This window comes from Trichinella spiralis (assembly GCF_000181795.1).
Source record: "Trichinella spiralis strain ISS 195 chromosome Unknown Scfld4, whole genome shotgun sequence".
In the NCBI taxonomy this organism is placed as follows: Eukaryota; Metazoa; Nematoda; class Enoplea; order Trichinellida; family Trichinellidae; genus Trichinella; species Trichinella spiralis.
The window spans coordinates 512,498-532,355 of NW_003526943.1; the positions used below are offsets into that span (position 1 = coordinate 512,498).

General features: G+C 31.7%; 6 protein-coding genes and 1 non-coding gene across 7 annotated transcripts; 4 read left to right on the forward strand and 3 right to left on the reverse strand.

The window, feature by feature from the left end:
* The first annotated feature begins 77 nt into the window (after positions 1-77).
* Tsp_00093 (REST corepressor 3) lies at positions 78-1,025 on the forward strand. The gene is made up of 2 exons (XM_003375874.1): positions 78-142; positions 470-1,025. Exons 1-2 carry the CDS (start codon positions 78-80, stop codon positions 1,023-1,025), a joined length of 621 nt encoding a protein of 206 aa, XP_003375922.1.
* Positions 1,026-1,179: 154 nt separating this feature from the next.
* Tsp_00092 (bestrophin-1) lies at positions 1,180-4,024 on the reverse strand. Its single transcript, XM_003375875.1, has 7 exons — positions 3,714-4,024; positions 2,540-2,706; positions 2,317-2,480; positions 1,955-2,238; positions 1,711-1,872; positions 1,330-1,491; positions 1,180-1,264 (listed from the first exon to the last, which is right to left on the reverse strand). The coding sequence occupies exons 1-7, from the start codon at positions 4,022-4,024 to the stop codon at positions 1,180-1,182; spliced, it is 1,335 nt and encodes a 444-aa protein (XP_003375923.1).
* Positions 4,025-5,309: 1,285 nt separating this feature from the next.
* Tsp_00091 (deoxyribonuclease II family protein) lies at positions 5,310-6,777 on the forward strand. Its single transcript, XM_003375876.1, has 4 exons — positions 5,310-5,443; positions 5,491-5,783; positions 5,823-5,981; positions 6,365-6,777. Exons 1-4 carry the CDS (start codon positions 5,310-5,312, stop codon positions 6,775-6,777), a joined length of 999 nt encoding a protein of 332 aa, XP_003375924.1.
* Positions 6,778-7,500: 723 nt separating this feature from the next.
* Positions 7,501-10,143, forward strand: Tsp_00090 (phosphoribosyl pyrophosphate synthetase-associated protein 2). Its single transcript, XM_003375877.1, has 3 exons — positions 7,501-7,568; positions 8,979-9,068; positions 9,153-10,143. The coding sequence occupies exons 1-3, from the start codon at positions 7,501-7,503 to the stop codon at positions 10,141-10,143; spliced, it is 1,149 nt and encodes a 382-aa protein (XP_003375925.1).
* Tsp_00089 lies at positions 7,582-7,663 on the reverse strand. Its single transcript has one exon. It is a non-coding gene; the product is annotated as a tRNA-Ser (tRNA).
* Positions 10,144-10,348: 205 nt separating the features above from the next.
* Positions 10,349-11,594, forward strand: Tsp_00088 (THO complex subunit 3). Its single transcript, XM_003375878.1, has 3 exons — positions 10,349-10,553; positions 10,608-10,969; positions 11,063-11,594. Exons 1-3 carry the CDS (start codon positions 10,353-10,355, stop codon positions 11,592-11,594), a joined length of 1,095 nt encoding a protein of 364 aa, XP_003375926.1. The 5' UTR covers positions 10,349-10,352.
* Positions 11,595-11,656: 62 nt separating this feature from the next.
* Tsp_00087 (putative kinase domain protein) lies at positions 11,657-17,176 on the reverse strand. The gene is made up of 16 exons (XM_003375879.1): positions 16,940-17,176; positions 16,580-16,763; positions 16,386-16,533; positions 15,917-16,205; positions 15,731-15,862; positions 15,087-15,600; positions 14,816-15,037; positions 14,094-14,722; positions 13,683-13,932; positions 13,308-13,624; positions 13,071-13,202; positions 12,832-13,019; positions 12,615-12,755; positions 12,336-12,533; positions 12,169-12,268; positions 11,657-11,842 (listed from the first exon to the last, which is right to left on the reverse strand). The coding sequence occupies exons 1-16, from the start codon at positions 17,174-17,176 to the stop codon at positions 11,657-11,659; spliced, it is 3,867 nt and encodes a 1,288-aa protein (XP_003375927.1).
* Between the last annotated feature and the right edge of the window lie 2,682 nt (positions 17,177-19,858).

Below are 19,858 nucleotides of genomic sequence, written 5' to 3' on the forward strand. Positions count from 1 at the left end.
TTTCACGCAACATTTATGTATATAAATTTATAAATTGATTTTTACAACTACTTGCTTTTTTAAATAATGTCTACAGCATGGAGTATGGAAATTCTCGACTACTTCAATTGATTAATAGTACTTACGTAAATTTACTGTTACTGTAAGGATACTTGCAATTCTCGTATTATTTGTTGATTGTTAAGTGTTAAACATTGGTTGTATATATTAAGCAGTTAGCATTTTTGCTGCTTTTGTAATTTTTGAATAAAATTGTTTAAAACGATGTTTTATACATATGAGTAATTTATAATTATTTTGAAGCACTGGAAAAATTTTTTTCTTCAATATCACATTGTAATATAGTTATAGTATGCTCGTATGTATGTTTTTCTTGTTTTAATTATTTGCATGAAATCATTGCTAATAGAATGGGTTGAGATTTATTCGAATTTATTATTAAATTTTTGATTATTGGGTAAATTTTCAGAGAACGTGCAGTTCACAGACGCTGGCTTTGGTTGTCCAGAATGAACGTGGATAAACCCAGCAGCAGCAGTAGTACGCTGATTCATGTGAAAAATGGAATTGCGCCGAGAATTTTGAGAGGCGCTCAATTGGAAGCACCGATTCCGCCTTGCAGAGAAATTAAGAAAGCAGAAACGGTACAAGGTGTCAGTATTAAACCGAAGTTGACGTTGTACAAGTTGAAGCGGTTCAGTGAGGAAGATAAAGTTCAATTTGAATCTGCGTATCTTCGTTATTCTAAAAATTTCGATGCAATTCAAAAACAGTTGCCTCATAAGTCAATTGAAGAATTGATAGCGTATTATTATTCGTGGAAAAAAACTGATCGAGCAAAGTCTGTACTTCAAATGGAAGGTTTGGTTGATTTGAAACCGAACAGATGCCACAATTGCGCTGCGAAATCGACGGAAGTTGCGCAGCGTATGACGGTGGATTTGTGCACCCAGTGTATGTTGAATTTACTCTACAAAGGCAAATTGCCGGACGAAGGGGAAAGCTCTGCTATGGTGAAAAAATAATTATGAATAACGTCGGCATATTTGAAGAATTTGAAAGAAAAACATCGTTGAACTTGAATAATTGTTTTATAATTTAATTCAATCTTGCTTGTTTCAGTATGAAAAATTAAATTCAGTATTATCAATTGTAAACGGACGACATGAGAAGAAGCATTTATCCCAAACTCAAATGTCTGTTTTTAAATTTGCGTTTTCTCCGTGGTCTCTGACTGCCATACAATTGAAAACTGTTCTCAGATCTAAAATTATTATTTTTCATGAATAAATTCATCAATAATCGTGTATTTTTCTGTTTTTTTCTTACCTGAAACGTCTTCTGAACGTGGAACTACTATTCCAAACGTTTGAATGTCGACCAAAAACGGAACCATTGCTTAATAATGATGAAGATCTGAAAAATGATAACGGCGTCCAAGGCCTTTCTTCTGGTGGTTCAACGACAATTCGCTGCATCTCTTCAGGAATACTAAAAAGTAAAGTTTTCTCTATGTTCCATTTGAAATTAGTAAAAGTATTGGCAGAAATTTTTTACAGTTAAGTTGATTTTTTAAAAAATATTTTGCCATTAATAATTATCATAAATTATACAACAATTAGGCTTTATTATTATTATTATTATTTCGTTTTTTTTAAATTACTTTCAATTATTACTTGAAACAACATTTTCGATTATAATAAAACTTACTCTATCAAAGAAGCGGATGGAACAAATTTATCTTTCAAACTATCCAAATCTTTGCTATCGAAGGTGGTGGTGCAATCTGTCGTAACAACAGGCAACTTTCCTCGGCAAGTATCCACAATGAGATAAGACACTTGGACATTTCTATCTATTATATAATTCAGTCTGAAAAAAACCAAAAGAGAATTATGATAATAATAATTTTTTTTTTGTAAAATATGAATAAAGTGCAAGTTGAAAATAATACTCGAAATCATCATCGTCTGCACCGAAAGGATTGATCATCGCTTGGGCGACTTTTAACAGACCCATGTAGAATAAAAAGTCGATGAGAGAAAATAACGGTATCATGCTCGTTATTGTCTCTTTGTTACCATTGCCGAGTTCAATTTCCACAACTTGGCCAGAAATCAAGTATGTGAAAAAGAACGAATAAACCGCTATTGTGACTACTTGAGTATAAACTAACGGCAAATTAACCCAATCATAACATGAGATCAAATTAAGCTGATCTTTCACATCGACAATTTCCTACAAAATATTACGCATGCATGCATGTATGGAAACTTCTCTGAAATCAAAAATTTTGCATCATATATTGTTTATTACTTTAACTACATGCTTTAACAATTGGTCTGTTTTGATATATTCCGCTTTTCTGGCTTTGTAGGCAAGGTTGACGCTCCATTGAATTGGCAAAAATGACATGTAAACTAATTTATGCGTTTTTGTAACGTGCTTGAATTCTTCCATCTCTTCTTCTGTCATTAATCCTATGAGTAAAATTTGATTAGAAAATTCATCAAAAAAAGAAACAAATTATTATTATTACCCGCTATTACAAGATGATGCAGAGATGGAAAGCGCATTTTCACTCGAATGCTTATATCACGAAGTACAAGCACCGACGACAAATTAATATATCTGGCTAATGTTCGACGAATCATTTGAGATTCTTCATTTTCGCCTTCGACCATACACGCTATTTTCAGCATTAATCTACCGGAAAATTAAAACTGTCAGTTTAATAAAAAAAAAAAGAATAAAAGCACAAACATAATTTGAATAATTAATTTATTTGAAATAACTTTATTATGCATAAAATTAAAAAGAATGTTGAATTTTTTTTACAAATAAAAAAACTAGTTTATGCAATGGCAAAAGAAGAAATAAAAAGGAATTTCGTTTATTTTTAAACTAGCCCTTTTCAATTAAGCAGTTTGTTTCTTTTTAAAACTTGTCGGTGGTAAATATTAAAAATTTGCATATCATGAGTGTTATCATAAAACTGAAACATTGTAAACATATTTATTGAATAGAAAAAAAATTAGCAAACAATCTGAAGTTTATTTTCGAATAATTTAAATTTATGATTTTTTGATATTTGTGATTGAATTGTTTTGAAAAATTTAAAATTTATTTTAAAGAAGCACTCATTTCAACGCATGAATTGAATATGTAAAAGATCTTCTGGTTGGAGATTATTTATTAACATTATAATAAAAAGATAAGAAAAAAAGTTTTATTTTCATTCTATTCTAATATTTATGTTTCATTGAAAAAAGAAAATTATCATAATCTGATGGAATAAAAATCAATATTTTGTTTAAAACAAGAAATTTCAGTAGAATAAACTTATTGGAAAATTAATCGTCTAAATGGTCATTAAATTAATTTTTTCAAAAAATGTAAGGAGCAATAAACAAAATCATTTTTCACATGAATATTTTTGACTTTTGGTACAGTAATTTTGTCGTGTACAAATGTATGCTATGAATTTCATTGCTTTTTGTTTTGACTGCAAAGTGATTGACATCTACTAGGGGCAATGATCGGATGGGAAGGAACATTTCTTGTCAAACTGGATATTTCAAATAAGTAAATGTCATTTTAATTTAATTTTAATTTTAAACGACAATTTCAAACAAAATTTTCACCACTGCAAATGAATAATGGAAATAAAGCTCGAAAAGGAAGAACAAGAAAAATAACTTACAGTAATTTACCTGTCTGGCCATAGTACTTTTTTGTAAATATCCCACCAACGTTTGGCGACTTTGTCGATGAAAAATCCCAACACAAAAGTGACCGGTATCAGTGTGGAGCCGGCGTGGAAGTGGGCAATGATCAATTTGAAATGCTTCTGGTAGGGTTCGTCCAAAAATTTGAACAACGTGCCCACCGTGTAGAAGAGGATCATGAACAAAATTGTCTCCTTCCATATTGCCTTGTAAACGCTCGCCTTCCACAGGAACAGTACCCTGGCTAGGCCGCTCAAGCGGGTTGTGGACAATTTATTCGTGTAAGAGACGGTCATTTTTGACGGTCATTGGCCAGTTTAAAATAAACAACACAAACAACCATAATACAACAAAAGCATGACCGCTGATGATGATGATGATGATGGTGGAGTTGTTGTCGTCGATGCTTCTGCTTGTAATAAAATTTGACAATCTGCCCAATCGCACGTTGCCATCAAAAATGCTGGCATGGAATTTACAAAACATTTAGGACACACACACACACGCTAGACCGTTGTTGGATCATCATCGTTTGCAATTTTTTTCGACCAACTAACTTATACCACTTTCACAATACGACTCGATAATTTATTCCACAATTTGTAAGCATTGTAACCAAATTGAAATATTCCACTTTGCCATCGAAAATTATCCCCAAACAACTCTATTCACTTCCGATAATATTTTCATTAAAATTCAAATTAAAAAAAAAACCAGTTTACAAATTGCACTGATTTTTGAACTTTCTTTTCTTTTATTTTCTGTTCTGCTCTGTTTTTTATGCTTCAAAGAATTTTAAATATAAAAAACAATAAAGTTTGTGCAGCAGATCTGAGACGTCCATCTCTCTGTCGAAACTTTTTGATGCTTTTTTTTCTTTCGAAAAAATACTTTTCATAAAATAACCTTTTTTTGCTTCATATGCAAATTATTATCCATCAATTCATACTGTAGATATGTAGATTTTTCTCCAATTATTCAATAATACGTGAATATCACCAACAAAAAAGTATTATTTTTCTTAAAAAATGCTTTCATTTTGAACATTTATACTAAACAGCAAAAAATAAATTAATAAATGATGACTCACCGTTGAATTGCACTGCCTACGCAAAGATGGTTTTTTTTGTGATAAAAAGATAACAACGCAGTTTTGTTGAGATGTTTTCTTTTCAAATTGTCGACATTAAACTTCTTTTCCAACAAAATTTCACACTATTTTGTCATTTTGTTTTTGTTTATAATATTATTTCTATAGTCGCTTTTTTATTTTTGAGCACTTTAATTAATAATTTAAATTTTCAATAGAACATCGTATTATTTTGAAATTAAACAAAAAAAGAACAACATTTACTATACCCTTAATTAAATGAATATTTTTTAACAGATTACGGTATTCATTTCCACGATTATATTGTTTTTTTTTCTTTGAAATTACCCGAGCAAACAAATCTGTTGTCACATGTTTCAATTTTATGCTACGAAACAGCAAATTTATTTGATCATTTATTTCTGTGAGTTCAATTTGAAATATTATTTATTTGCATCATTGCATGAAACATAGCTAGCTAGCTCATCGTGATGTTTGATTTATCTGTCCAATTGTCAATGGTAGTACAATTTTTAATTTCATTTCTCTTTTGCCAATTTATTAAAATTAGTAAAGAAACAGAAATTGTACATTCGTGTCGTGGAAAAAGTGATATTTTAGACTGGTAATGAAAAAATTTATTCAATTCAATTATACTTTTGTCATTTTTAGGTTTATTATTTATAAATTGAACCAAATAGCTAACAATACAGCAGGACTGTTTAATGGAAAACGGTATGTTTTTATCGATTCATCTGCAAAATTATCATCATTTTGGATATTGTCCGAGAATGATATTGATGAAGAGGAAAGTTTTCTACATTCATCGTTGAAGTCATTTTATTCTTCATCAAAAGCTGACAAAGCTGAAACTTCAGTGATCATGTACAACGATTGGCCACCTTACGCGAGAAAATCATTAGCAACTTATTCTACCAAAGGAACAACAAGACCGCAGAATAATTGTGAAAACAATATACTTTTAATATTTTGATAATTTTTAGGTGTTTTTATGAGAAAAAATGGAAATTCAGCAATGTGGATGATTCACAATATTCCATCTTTTCCGGATCATCGCAAATTCTACTGGCCTGAATATGCTACAAAACAAGCACACATCGTTTTTTGCTTGACACTTCCATATGATACATTTTCTCAATGGGGTGAGCATTTTTAATAATTAAACTTTTGTAAAAAGAAAAGCTGAACCATTTTTTCATATAGTTTCACAAATCGCTTATGAAAATCCATTGATTTATTTTCACAATGTTCCAAAGACAGAACGTACAAACGTGGTGGACAGTTTACTATATGGTAAAGGTGTGATTGCAGAACCAAACTATAGATTTTCAAATTCTTTGAAAACTATCGGTGGTGAACGGTTGTTTTTGTTTTCAAAATTAGCTGAGTCAGATGTGGGTAATTTGAAAAATTTTTGACATGCATTTAAAATATGCAAATTTTAAATTATTACTATTGAAGAAATTTTATTTTTTTACGACAGAAATTATTTTATAAAATTTGCGCTAAACAGGATTGTTTTAAGATATGTATCAATTGATTGGTAAAATGGATAATGCTACTTTTCGCTTTTGGGAAAAATCTGATGAGGCAGATCAAAAGCTGGACAATATTTGCAGCAGATATTTAACTGTGAAAAGGATTTATGGAAATATTTATTTATTTTTGAACAATCCTGAACAAATAGCACACGAAGATTACAAAACTGGAATAAATTGTTCTGAGTTAGTAAATGAATTAGAAATACAATTGTGCAAAGTATTTTTAATATTTATCAAATCACATATTGTGATGTATTTGATTTATTGTGCATTCAAGAAATGGAAATTCCATCATTTACCTTTAAGCAGCTGTTCACGTGAAGATTATTTATGGAAACTGATGTTTTATAGATTTGGAAGTATTGCATTTTTATCCATTTATAATTCATTATTGTAATTATTGTTTCAATTCAGCGGGACCTGGAATCAAAAACAATGATGATGCTTCCAAATGGCTTATCCAATTGAACGGAAAGAAAATTTGGTGCTTTGGAAGCCTTCCAAGGGAGGTATTTTTATTTTTTAATAAGTTTTTAAAAATTCATATTTATTATGAAATTTAGAGAAATCAAATTTTACGCTCAGGTGGAATGATCTGTATGCAAAATGAAAAAATTTGGAATGCTTTTGACGCCAGCATAAAATTTACCAAAACGGAATCTTGTATTTGAGTAAAAAATAAAAATTGCAAACTTTTATAATACAAACTTCCAATACTACTTTTTAAAATATACATCAGAATATGGGGTACAATTAATGATCTGCAAATTATGCGTATTTTAATTCAGTAATTAATTATTATAAATGATAACAATAAATGAAATTGGAAAACAAATTTTAGTGCATTATACTCTTGATGATGTGAGTGTATAATATTGCTACAGCTTGTAACGCTCGTGCTTTCTTTGCTGTTAGTTTGAAGTACAAAAGCAATCACTGCTTCATCTTTTCCTTCTAATATTTAATTTAAAATTTTTCAGTTCAATTTGATGCATTTAAAAAAATTATAAATGTTATTAATAAAAAAAATATACATAAACATTGAAGAAAAGAAAAATGGTGCAAAAATAAAAAATACTTTGCATAATCTTACCTTCATTAATTGAATTATTTTATAAGCATGAGCATGAATTTCATTAATCACCAGTCTGCTGCTGCTCTAGGCGAAAATGTAACAAAAGTTTTGAGGTGAAAAAGCGAACGCAGCAGACAGGATTCGAACCTGTGCGGGCAGAGCCCAATTGATTTCTAGTCAATCGCCTTAACCACTCGGCCACTGCTGCTACAACTAATAGGACTCGGTTAAATGTATATAAACATATACTAATAAAATAATTTGATTGTTTTTTATAGCTATATTTAAATTAAGCATTTAACATATTAGACTAAATCTAACCTTATTTTATTATTTTTAAAATCTACACATTCATACGTACATATTCATTAGTCTTTAAATAATAATAAATTTTAATAATGGTTTGTTAAATATAAATAGTCACTATAATTTATATATTGTAATATTGTAATAAATTAATTTTATTATTTGAAATGTTTTTTAACAATTACTTTGTAGCTAACATTTGGTGACCTTCCAAAAAGTAGTTCTTGATTTCTTCGTCATACTGTAACTAAAGATGACTTTTATAACTCTGCTTTGCAACGGTTGTGTTTATTTTTGAAGCAGTGTGCTGAAAAAGCATGCATGTGTTGAAAAATGGCTGAATGGTTTTGGAAACGTTTTGAAAAATAATTCAGTGTAAATGCAAGTGGCTAGTTTTAACTATTTTTCTTAACATACTGCTTTAATGAGCAGTTGAAAGTTAATTATTTTTTGATGGAATTATGTTTAAATGTGAAGGGGAATTGTTGTTATGAAATATTTGTGTTTGATTCACTGAAATCTGGCAGGCTTAATATTTTCCGAAAGGGTAATGGCTGACATGAATGCCATTCTTCTCAGCTTTAAGAGTTTTCTGTTGTAAAAATAAATCATTGCAAAAGGTTGGTAACATTTAACTGATTTTTATTTTTAATAGCAGTACTTTCTCACTTTAGCATTGTCTTATTAAAGGTACTTACTGTTGTTTTTGTCATACGTGACAGGGTTGTGCAGTGGTTTAGTTAAAGTGTTTTGTTTAAGAAATTTGTGTATTTGTGAAGTAAGATTTATTCACATTGCTAAATTTATCTTTTTGTTGGATACTTTTGTTTTCAACAATATTTTCATTTGTATTTTTATAAAAGATCTGTTGTTTGATCTTTATCATGCTCGCACCTCAGGTGATAAATAAATGTTTTCATAATATAAATTGAATGGTTGCAAACAGTAGTTTTTATTTATTATGCGAATTAGCACTAATCAAGTGGAGCATGCGTGGGAATAGCAAGCAGTTATATGTGTCAATTTTAGCAAAGCAGCAATAACCGTGAAATTATTTTGCATGGTATTTTTTTATCTTCATTTGTTTACGTTTTTCATATATTTAGAGAATTTAATAAATATGTGCGTTTGCAGTTTATCTGTTATTTGCATTTCATTTTTGTAATTTTGCCGATATAATTTTTAAGGGTTCTAATTCCATTTTTTTCATTTTTTAGATATTCAGTTCGCATGGAAGAACAAGAGAAAAGAGGTTTCGCCGTTCTGGTGGGCAGTTCCCATCCTGAATTGGCTCTGCTTATAATTAGGTTTGTGAAATATTTGCTATTTTAGTTGATATTCGGTTGTTTGTTTAATTTTTGATTGTTTTATATTAAATTTTGAATGTATAGTCGTCTTCCAGCTAGGCTGTTTGAAATGCGAGTCTATCACCAGTCGAATCGTGAAACGATGCTGGAAATGAAAGAGTCAGTACGTGGGAAAGAGATTTTTATTATTCAAACCGCGACGCACAACGTCAACGATGATATTATGGAATTGTTGATTATGATTTACGCTTGCAAAACCGCCTCTGCAAGGCGGATCACCGTCGTCATGCCCTATCTTCCGTATACGAAGTGTCAAAACAGGGAAAAGCGTACACCGATAGTGTCGAAATTGTTGGCCAACATGATCACCAAAGCCGGTGCCAGTCGAGTGATCACTTTGGATTTGTGCCGTCCAGAAGTGCAAGGTTTCTATTCAATCCCTGTTGATAATGTTCGGGCTTCTTGGTTCTTGGCCGAGAGGATTCGTGAACGTATCAGCGATTATAAGAATGCAATTGTGATTGCAAAAAATCCCACAGTTATGCCGAAAGCGTCATCTCTGGCTGAAAAGTTGGGCTTGATTTTGGGTGTCATTCACGGCGAAATGGAACCACTCGAAGAAGAAGAACAAAGTCTTACCAATTCTATCGCCACATCTTCATCAAATTCTAGCGGCAGTTCAGACAGTCTATCAAAGCAGCAGCTGCCGCATCACCAAGTTCCGCTGACTTTGATCGGCGACGTCGGCGGGCGTATAGCTATTTTGGTCGATTATGTGATTGATTACGTGGAATCGTTCATCCGGTCTGCTGAGGTGCTGAAAAGGCGTGGAGCTTATAAAATTTACGTCGTTGCTACGCATGCTATTTTCGGCCACAACGCGCCTCTGCTGTTGGAAAATTCCGTCATCGATACAGTATTCGTCACCAACAGTATTCCGCATGAATTGCAAAAATTGCAATGTCACAAAATCGAAACAATAGACGTATCGCCTATATTATCCGAAGCGATTCGTCGTTGTTTCAACAGGGAATCTTTGTCACGGCTGTTTTCAGATGTCGCTGTTCAAGATTGATTGTTCTCATCAAATGCAAACTCGTCACGTTCTTTTCTTTGTGCTCTATCATCATTGTTTATTGAAGTAACGAAAAATTAAAGCCTTTTATTTACAATAATTGACCGTACTGTTTATGTTTTGTTGTGTACAACGTGCAGCGGACGTATTTCATATTTGATTACGAGTGTTCATATGTTATGTATTTTTTTGATGTGATGTTTTAAGCAATGCTACCAGTGAAGCCAGCGTTGAAGGAAAATTGCAAAAAATTGACGAAATTGTTAAAAGGTTATTCGACGACCACTTTCAAAGACGGACTTCAAGCTAATATCCACTCGTTGGCTTGGAATTACGACGGAACACGCCTCGCCTCGGGTGGCAATGACAAGAATGTCTGCTCATTTATTTTAAATGATAACAGTGAATTGGTCAGTTGTTTTTATTCACTTATGATAATGATTATTAAGATAATTAATGTTTAGATCCGCGAGCACACATTTCGGGGACACAGTCATCAAGTGGATCAAGTTTGCTGGCATCGCAGCAGTGCAGATTTGATCGCTTCGGCCAGCGGCGACAAGACGGTCCGAGTTTGGGATGTTCGGAGCCGGAAGTGCGTGGCCACGGTCGATACCAAAGGCGAAAATATTTATTTGGACTGGTCGCCGGACGGTTCCACAATTGCCGTTGGAAACAAAGAAGATCTGATTTCGTTTATTGAAACGCGCACCTTTTCCGTCGTCACCACCGAACAATTCAGCATCGAGACCAACCAATTCCGATGGAACAACACCAACAGCTTGTTTTTCATATGCAACGGCAATGGGCAAATTATTGTTCTCAGGTTGATGAACGCAATCATCCAGTTGACTATTTTTTTGATCAGTACAACCGATGTGATTATTTAATTGACTTTTTTATTTTACTCTATTTTCAGTTGGCCCAACTTGGAACGTTTGTCCGTTATTCAAGCGCATCCTTCAACAATATTGTGCATTGAATTCGATTTATCAGGCGAATATTTTGCCATCGGCGGTTTGGATGCGTTGATCAGTTTGTGGGATGCGAGAAATCTCATCTGTCTCAGGACTTTTGAAAGGTATGGTTGCTTTTCGATTGAACATTCTTCATTTATCTGCTGCATTCATCTTCACCGAACGGAAAATATTTGCAGTGAAATTATTTGTTCTAGACTTGATTGGCCTGTTCAAACGATCAGCTTTAGTCACGACAGTGCTCTGCTTGCATCGGGCTCAGAAGATTTGTTTGTCGATATTGCACACGTAGAAACTGGTGAGTTCAATTCCAAAATTTGCACTTCACAAAGTGAAAAATTTTTCTTCTATTCTGCTCATGTGAAAATAATTTACACGATTATTTTAATTTTTGTTGAAAATTTTACTTGTTCACTTGGACAAGCAGCAACTGCTGTCAAAAGTTTATATATGTGTATATATAGTAGGAGATGAAAATTTCACTTGCCCATTTTCAGGCGGAAGTGTAGCAGAGTTGCCGTGCGAATATCCGACATTCACGCTTGCTTGGCATCCAAAGGTTCATCTCCTTGCTTATGCTGGAGATGAAAAAGCCAGAACATTTTACGAACGTGATCGAGTGGATCGTGAAACAGGTTCGATCGGCTTGTTCGGCGTTGGGTTGAACAAAGCATGAAAAATAGCAGAATACTGTCGATGAAATCAATCAATAAGTGCTGTCTCTTTTATTATTACATTTATAATTATTTTACTCGCCTTACATAAATTATATGTTATTATGTTGTTGAATGAAATTTGAAAATTCACTTATTATTCAAAGCAACTTGATTTAGTTTTTTTTGTAATAAAACCAACTTTATTTAATTAAAGCATTTATTTATATAAATTAGGCGAAAGAAACACCCATACTGTAAAAGTACAACTGATCGAGTATTTCTAGTTTTAAGTAATGACATAATGAAACACCACGTTTTTTTACAATTGTGTAAGTGATGAGCTTGTGCGGCAAGCAGAATATTCAAATGTACAGTAGTGCAATTTCTCACACGCCCGTCACGGAATGGAATGATTCAATTGGTGCACTTTTCATTGGTAGGGTTGTTGAATTGAAATAGGCCTCATTTTGAACGCACGATGGCTCGTCACAGCTAAATTAAATTTGTCAAGTGATCAAATGTAGAATTTTCATTTTTTCTTTTAATTTTTGATGTTTACTTCTGAGCTTCTTGTTGTTGAATTTTTTGAATTTCTTCCGGTAAAGCGGGAGGTTTGAATTCTTCAAGACTTTGCAAAACAGAGTTGAAAATTTTTTCATTGCAACGAATAAATTGCTCAGCAATACGTTCACGACAAATTCCAAAATCCGGCCTATCCGCTGGATTGGAAAGCCAACACTGGCACATCAGACGATAACTAAATAATGTTCGTTGAATTAATGTTTTACTTTTTATTATTTTATAATTTTTGTTTTTGAAAATTTGAAATTTAAGTTACATTTCTTCTGGAGCGTACGATGGTTGCAGAAGACGATTTCCGGCTTTTAGCCATCGAATGAATTCAGCTCCTGGTCTTTGATCGGCGTAAGGTGTTTCGCCCATGGAAAATATTTCCCACAGAACTATACCAAATGACCATCTGAATAAAGACAAGAAATTAAATAAAAATATTTCTTTCAAAATTGAAATTGCAAAAATATTATCATATCACGTACGCGTCAGATTTTGCCGTGTATTCTTGGTAAAGTAGAGATTCTGGTGCCATCCATTTTATCGGCAGTGGGGTATCTAACTTTTTGATTTTATATTGATCGTCGCGTCGAGTTAGGCCAAAATCACCTACTTTGACCAGATGATTTTCGGTGAGGAACAAATTGCGCAACGCCAGATCACGATGAATAAGCTTCAAATTGAAATTATTGTCAAAAATGGAAACTGTGAAAAATTAACTTACATTTTTTGAAGAAAGAAACTGCATACCGTTGGCTACTTGGTATGCAAAAGAGAGCAAATCTGATGTGCACAGAAATGTTTTCAACGACCAATTCTCTGCCACTTCATCGCTCCACTGAGAATCAAATTCACTCTAAAAAAATGATCAAAGTTTCAAATATTTATGAAATAAAAATTTCAAAATTTGTTTCTCAATAAGCAACGTAAAAGACGGCCGATGAAATATTTAATGATCTACCTGATAATGAGTACGTCTGCTTCGAGAACTGAACATGCTATTCGGAATCATGTAATCACTAGGGAGAGTTTCAGCATTGCCAGTTGTCATTTTTGGAGTAACCAATACCACTTCACTGACGAATGCTATTGCTTTTTTACGTAAATAATCTCTTAAACAGCCCAACATGCAAAATTCAGTCATAACATACAACTCTCCTTGGACCATATGCTTTGTAATTGCCCCAATCAAAGCAAGAACATTAGGATGAAATCCAATGTAAACCATCACTTTAAGTTCTGACAAAAGCGCTTTTTGATGTTCTACATTTTTTCCATCTAAATCAAATAGCAAAATTCTTTAAACTGCATTAAATTTCAGCAAAAAGATATATACTTTTCGGTGTTTTTACAGCTACCATAGTTTTGTCTGCTTTATTATTTCCTACGATAAATCCTTCATATACTCTACCAAATTGTCCTTCTCCAAGAATGTCACCAACTTCCAGACATTTTAATGGTATTTCATAGCGAAAATCATATGTAAGGTTTTCAGGTTGATCATTAATTGGAATGTTGGGATCAACATTTGGTACACAGTCCATGGATTGAATAAGTTTCTGGTGCATTTCTTCAAGGCATTTTATCTAAATTTTATTCTTATTATTGTTTCATGAGACATTTAAAATTTTAAATAAAAATACCAATATAATGTATATATCACAGTTCAGTATTACGTTTAAAACAATAGTTAAAAATTAAATCATCAAGTTGCATTTGAAATTTAAATTTCAATAGATATACTTACACGAAGCCGATTTCTTCTTTTTACAATAAAAAGTGCCACAAATAAGAACAGCGACAGGCTTCCAATCAAAGCCAAACTTATTTGCATTGCATATATGGATCTAGTGGTTAAATGCTCATTAGCTAAGCCACTTACGATAAGAGTAAAATTCGCTTCCGCAAAACCAGCCCTGTTTGTTGCACGGCATCTGTATAAGCCTGCATCTTCTTTAACAACTCTCAATATTCGTAATTGCTTTCCTTCTGACAAAAGTCTTATGCTAGTAGTAGTGAATTGTTGGTGACCATTCTTATACCATTCTACTTTTGGCTTTGGAAAACCAGTACAATTGCAAAATATATCATACGGTTCGCTGTAATTTGCTTCCAATTCGACAAAATGGCTATTGCTTATTGTTGGCAATGTAGGCTGCATGACGACTAAATTTTTCGTACGTCGAACTGACATTCCGTTTTCTTGTGATTGAGCTTCACATGCATAAATACCTTGGTGTGACAAATGAACATTTGAAATTTGCAATTGAAGCTGTGATGAATAAGCGGATGAATTGTTTGCATTTATTGTAATTCCTGGATAGACACCGTCGTCTAAGGGAATTCTTTTACTTTCTTCATCTTTATACCAGCGTACTGAATGATATTCCCATTTTTGGTACATGCAAATTATTTCAATATGATCAGTAACAAACACATCGTTCTTTCCTTCACCATAGTGGAATTTACTTATTTTTTTTAAATCAACATAAAAGCCTTTGTTGTTTTGCGCATCCGGAATGTCAGTTACAATAAATTCCATTTTGGCTGTTGCGGCTAAATTTTTGTTTAACTTATTTTCAGTTTGGCACATGTAGGATCCTGAAGATTTCGCAATTACTTCATAGGAAACCACGTAGTCATACGTTCCACTTTTATACTGAATGTGATTGCCATTTGGATCAATAAAAGCTGAAAAAAATTTCAGTTATTTCAGTTTTTTATTTAAATTTTATTTCACCTGGACTGTATATTTTCTCCCAAGGACAGATATCTTCAACTGGGCACTGTTTCCAAAATAAAGTTATGCTCAGAAGAGGAAAGCCTTCCGCTTGACACACTAAACTATAATGATCGTTAAGTTCTAAAAATCGGCTGTCCAACTTCTTTGAATCAGAAAACATTTCAAAATTAACAATGCTTGCTGGAGACATTACGAAAAGTTCATATACAGCAAAGGAAGAAAAATTTGCAGCTTGTACTAGAATTTCATAAGTTCCCATATCATGTAGTGTTACGTTGCTTATGGTCCATATCATGCGACAACTGTTAGAAGAAAGTTGAGTAGTAATTAGCGAAAAGCGATCATCTTCCAAGGTAAGTTCATTTTTGACTACCAGACCATTATGCGTTTCATAAGAGTGATACCAAAAGACGTGCATCTCTTCAAGTGGCCAAGCTTCGAATTCAATTGGAATTTTTACTGATTTTCCAGAAGTAGTATTTAGACGGCGATCACTTAGTTGATGGATAATCTTTACATATCCTTTAACAGCTAAAAATAGTTTATCAGATGAAAACATCAGTTAACACATATTCAACAAAAGTACAATATATCTGCTTGAAAACTATGAAATTACATGATATTTGTATAAATTTTGACACCGTTTCTGAAGTTGCTTTGCCTGCTGTAGAACAAGTACAAGAATAAATTCCTTCATCTTCTTGGGTAACATTTTTAAATTTAAGAGTTATGTTAAATCGTGGTTCTACCTCTTGAAATACCACAATGCGCATCTGTCAGAATATTTTGAAATGTAGAACTACGAATAATGCAAAAAGAATTCTTACTGAAGTATCTTTATCACCCATTGAAGGATATGACCATGAACAGTATCCTTGAAATGACTGCTGAAAGTAATTTAAGCAGCTAATTTGCATTTCACCTCCAATATATGGATAAGGTGGAGAAACGCCTTCGATCCATGGATGCAGCTTAACAGGTTCTGCCACTACTACCAAAAGAAACTGCAATTTATCTTCTTTTTGCCCCAGTGCTGCTTCGCATCTTGCTGCAGCTGCAGGACTTGAAGTACTTTTATTTTTAAGAAACATCTGTGGCTTTACAAAAAACCCACGTCTTAAATGCCATTTCATGAACATACAGTTTTTCAAAATAATTTTTTGAGTCTCAAGTTAATAATTTATATTTAAGCACAAATTGCTGAGCATTTTGATAAATAATTCAACTTGTAATTTATTAAAAAATAATATTAAAAAATTAGCTCACTTTGGATTGTATATCGCTTGCCTGATTAACTTTTCATTCACATATAATCGTACTTCAGCGTCCGGATCGGTCACAAGACAGTCAATGTATCCACCATTGGATTGGTGCAATGGAATCAGGTGAGAATAACTGTCCATTTCATCATTCCAATGAAGAAATAAATATGAACTTTTTGGATCTAAAAGTCATTATGATTAACAATAACTAGCAAAAATTATAATTACCTATGACGTAAACATAAGTTCCGTGTTCTGCCATTGTAAAATCTTTTCCATCTTTATTATCACTGATAATGCATGTGTATAAACCTGTGTCAGTCAGGCGAAGATTTTGCAATACCAGTAATCCACTATCGCTGAATGTTTGCAAACGTCCGTCGACAGTTGGATCAGAAAAGCCTTTATATATCTGAAAATTTGAATTATTTAATAAACGCTTATATTTTCCGCCTATAACTGGTATTTTTTTCACTTTAAATAAAACAATGTGGGTAATTTATTAGTTTAAGAATTTTTAAATCTTTCAGTACAATGCTGATATGTATTTTAAAATTAATTTTAATTAGTAAAAAGGTAATGTCATACTGTATTGTTTGGAAGTTTCCATTTGACGGAAGAATCGTCCCCACAATTCAGAGTTAAAGAATCACCTACATGCTTTTTTATATAGAAGTTATTTTGGATGCCTGTAAGTGCAGGTTTTTGACTTAAACGGACTTCATTTGATGAAAACTGCGTTTTTCCTTGTAACACTGCATTGAAAAATAAAAATATTGCACTTAAAGCATGAGCACATTGACTTCTTGTAGATGAAGTTTCCATTAGTTACAGTATGCCTTGAAATTGTACCTATAACAGAGAGTTTTTTTAAATTAATGACTTTTGTGCTACGTTAGAATTTTTTTTTCGTCAGTTTTATTATGATTTTTCAAAACTGTTTTTATGGTTTAAAACAAATCACAGAAATTTATTTTGTTTGTAAAATGACTAGCGGAAAACAAATTGCTTATCAAAAATATTCCACAAAACAAACTTGTTTGCATTTATATAAAATAAATGAGTCATCTTGTTTTCCATTTTGAAACAGCTCATACTATTGAGCAATAAGTACCATTACCTATCTTCGGTTTTCACGCCTCAAAATTTAGCAAGCTGTTTTCGCATATTCAACAGTAAACTCGTCGAATTCATGTTTTCTTAATCTAAAAACATAAACATATGAAAAATATGTGATATCAGTTTAAGAATAAATTCACAACTGTAGCGTTTTAAAACTTTTTTAAATTTTTTAAGTAAAAGGTGTCAGAATTTCCATAAAAAAGCCAAGCAAACACGAAGCATTTAAACATCTCATTTTGTAAAGTGATAATAAAACGATGAATATAATTAAAGTGAAAAACATGGGATTAGCCATGTGAAATTAAATGAACTAAGGAGGAAATTAAAAATTGTAAAATCAGAACATTCAGGGGAGATACATTTTCATCTCTGAAATTAGTAGGATAAAGCAATGATTTCAAAAGATAATTTTGAAGTGAAGTATATTTTTGCAAATTTATTTAATAATGATCGACGTCAGTTTAGTTTGCTTTATTCTATTGTGGAATTTTATTTCTATTGAATTAAAGCAAAGACTAATTTGATCGTGACTGCGGAAGAATACATTCCGTTCTCTTGTAATTCTCATGGCCCAGACAAAATGCACTTGGAAAGTACTTTCTTAATTTGTTTGTTATTATTTTATTAAATTTAACTATCAAATAAAAGTAGATGTGTATTTCAATTTCTGAAATTAAGCGCATTTTCCTTAAGCAACAATGGACAATGTAAAAATATAATTAAAAAATAAAAATCAGCATTTTTTCTCTAATTTTCTCTAAAATTTTGCACACCAAAATACAAATTATACAAAATAATAATAAAATTGTTATACAATTGCAACACAATTTATTTCCGGAGTTTTATTCATTCCAAATTTATTTACTCAAAAAAACAGACATTTTTCAATGCGTTGTTATGGAATTGAAGCGAAAAATTAATTTAAACACAATAAATATAACTAAATTTAAATATTTAAATAAGTAAAAAATAAGTATCTAAATAAATCTATTTACAATTACAGATAACAAATAAAATTAAGATTAAATAATTTTATTAACTTTTGTTTTTCAAAATAAAAATCGCAGGAAAAGTAAATTATTTTTTATAAAAATCTGTTGTTGATTCAAATTTTAATTTATTTCAATGTAAAAAATAAATAAAAATGCAAAAAATATTTTTCCCATTAAAAGTTTAACAAAACAACAATGTAGATGGAAATATTTTTATGAAATATTTGAATAGAATGCATTAAGTTTACTAGAAATTTCTTTAACAATTTTAGAAATGAATTTTTCAATAAGTGACAGCATTGGAGAAATTAATAATTAAGGTAAACAGTAATTAGCTTTTCTGCATGTGCTCAAAGTTTAGAAAATATGAAAATCACTCATGTTTAAATTATAATAATTACTTGATGAATTAAGCATATCAAAAAGATTTGAAAAATTAAACCATTAAAATTACTTTGTATATTTGAGTTCAATGCAGCTTAAAATTTAAAATTTAACGTTTTTGAATAATGCACTGCATGTGTAAGATTGTTCAATCATACATTTTTAAAAGTATTCTTTTCCAAAATGAGGAGAATCCCAAAAAAGAATTAATTAACAAATAGCACTTTAATTCCAGTTGGCTTACTTTTAGCATTTTATTCCTTTCAAAGCAGTTTAATGACTTGTATGTAATAAAGGAATAAAAATTATTACCATCTTCTATGATTATTTCAATTGTAAAACATTGAAATAAAGAGTAAAAACTGGTAAAATTAGAAAAATCAAAGATGATTTGAAAAGCAATAAGAGTACAAGATGGAATAATTAAACCGTACATTAAATTCCGATGAAAATAAAGCATTTCAATTTACCTCATTTCCATATTTTACTATTTTGAATAATGCTTTTGATTTTTTGACTAGCAAAAAAGTGTACAGAAGAAGTGAATAAGCATTGTTTAGAAGGAGAAAGCTTTGTTTTGTAAAATTGGTGAATGGTTTGCCAAATTGCTTAAGATGCGACAAAATGCAACGATAACGTTGTGTGTCAGACGGACTATTTCAGCTGCGTTCAGTGAGTCGTAAGCAAACAATATTGTCGACGTATTTTCACAATTTCGACGACGTCAAGCAAGGTTTGCTGTGAAGTCAACGAAGACAGTTCGCCTTGTGAAATTATTGCTCGGTCAAAAATTATTTGCTTTCTTCTTTCATGTGATTACTCAGCCAAGAGCTCAACCTGTATTTAGCCTTCAACCACTGTAGCAAAGTATGAAAACAGGATCAGTTGGCAAAAGTGCACTTTTCAATCAATTGCACATGCAAATGCTATAATTTCCTTTCTTGCATGAATACCCACTTGTTTTTTTTTCAATTATATTTCATGCTTTTACTTTTCTTGTACTTCCATT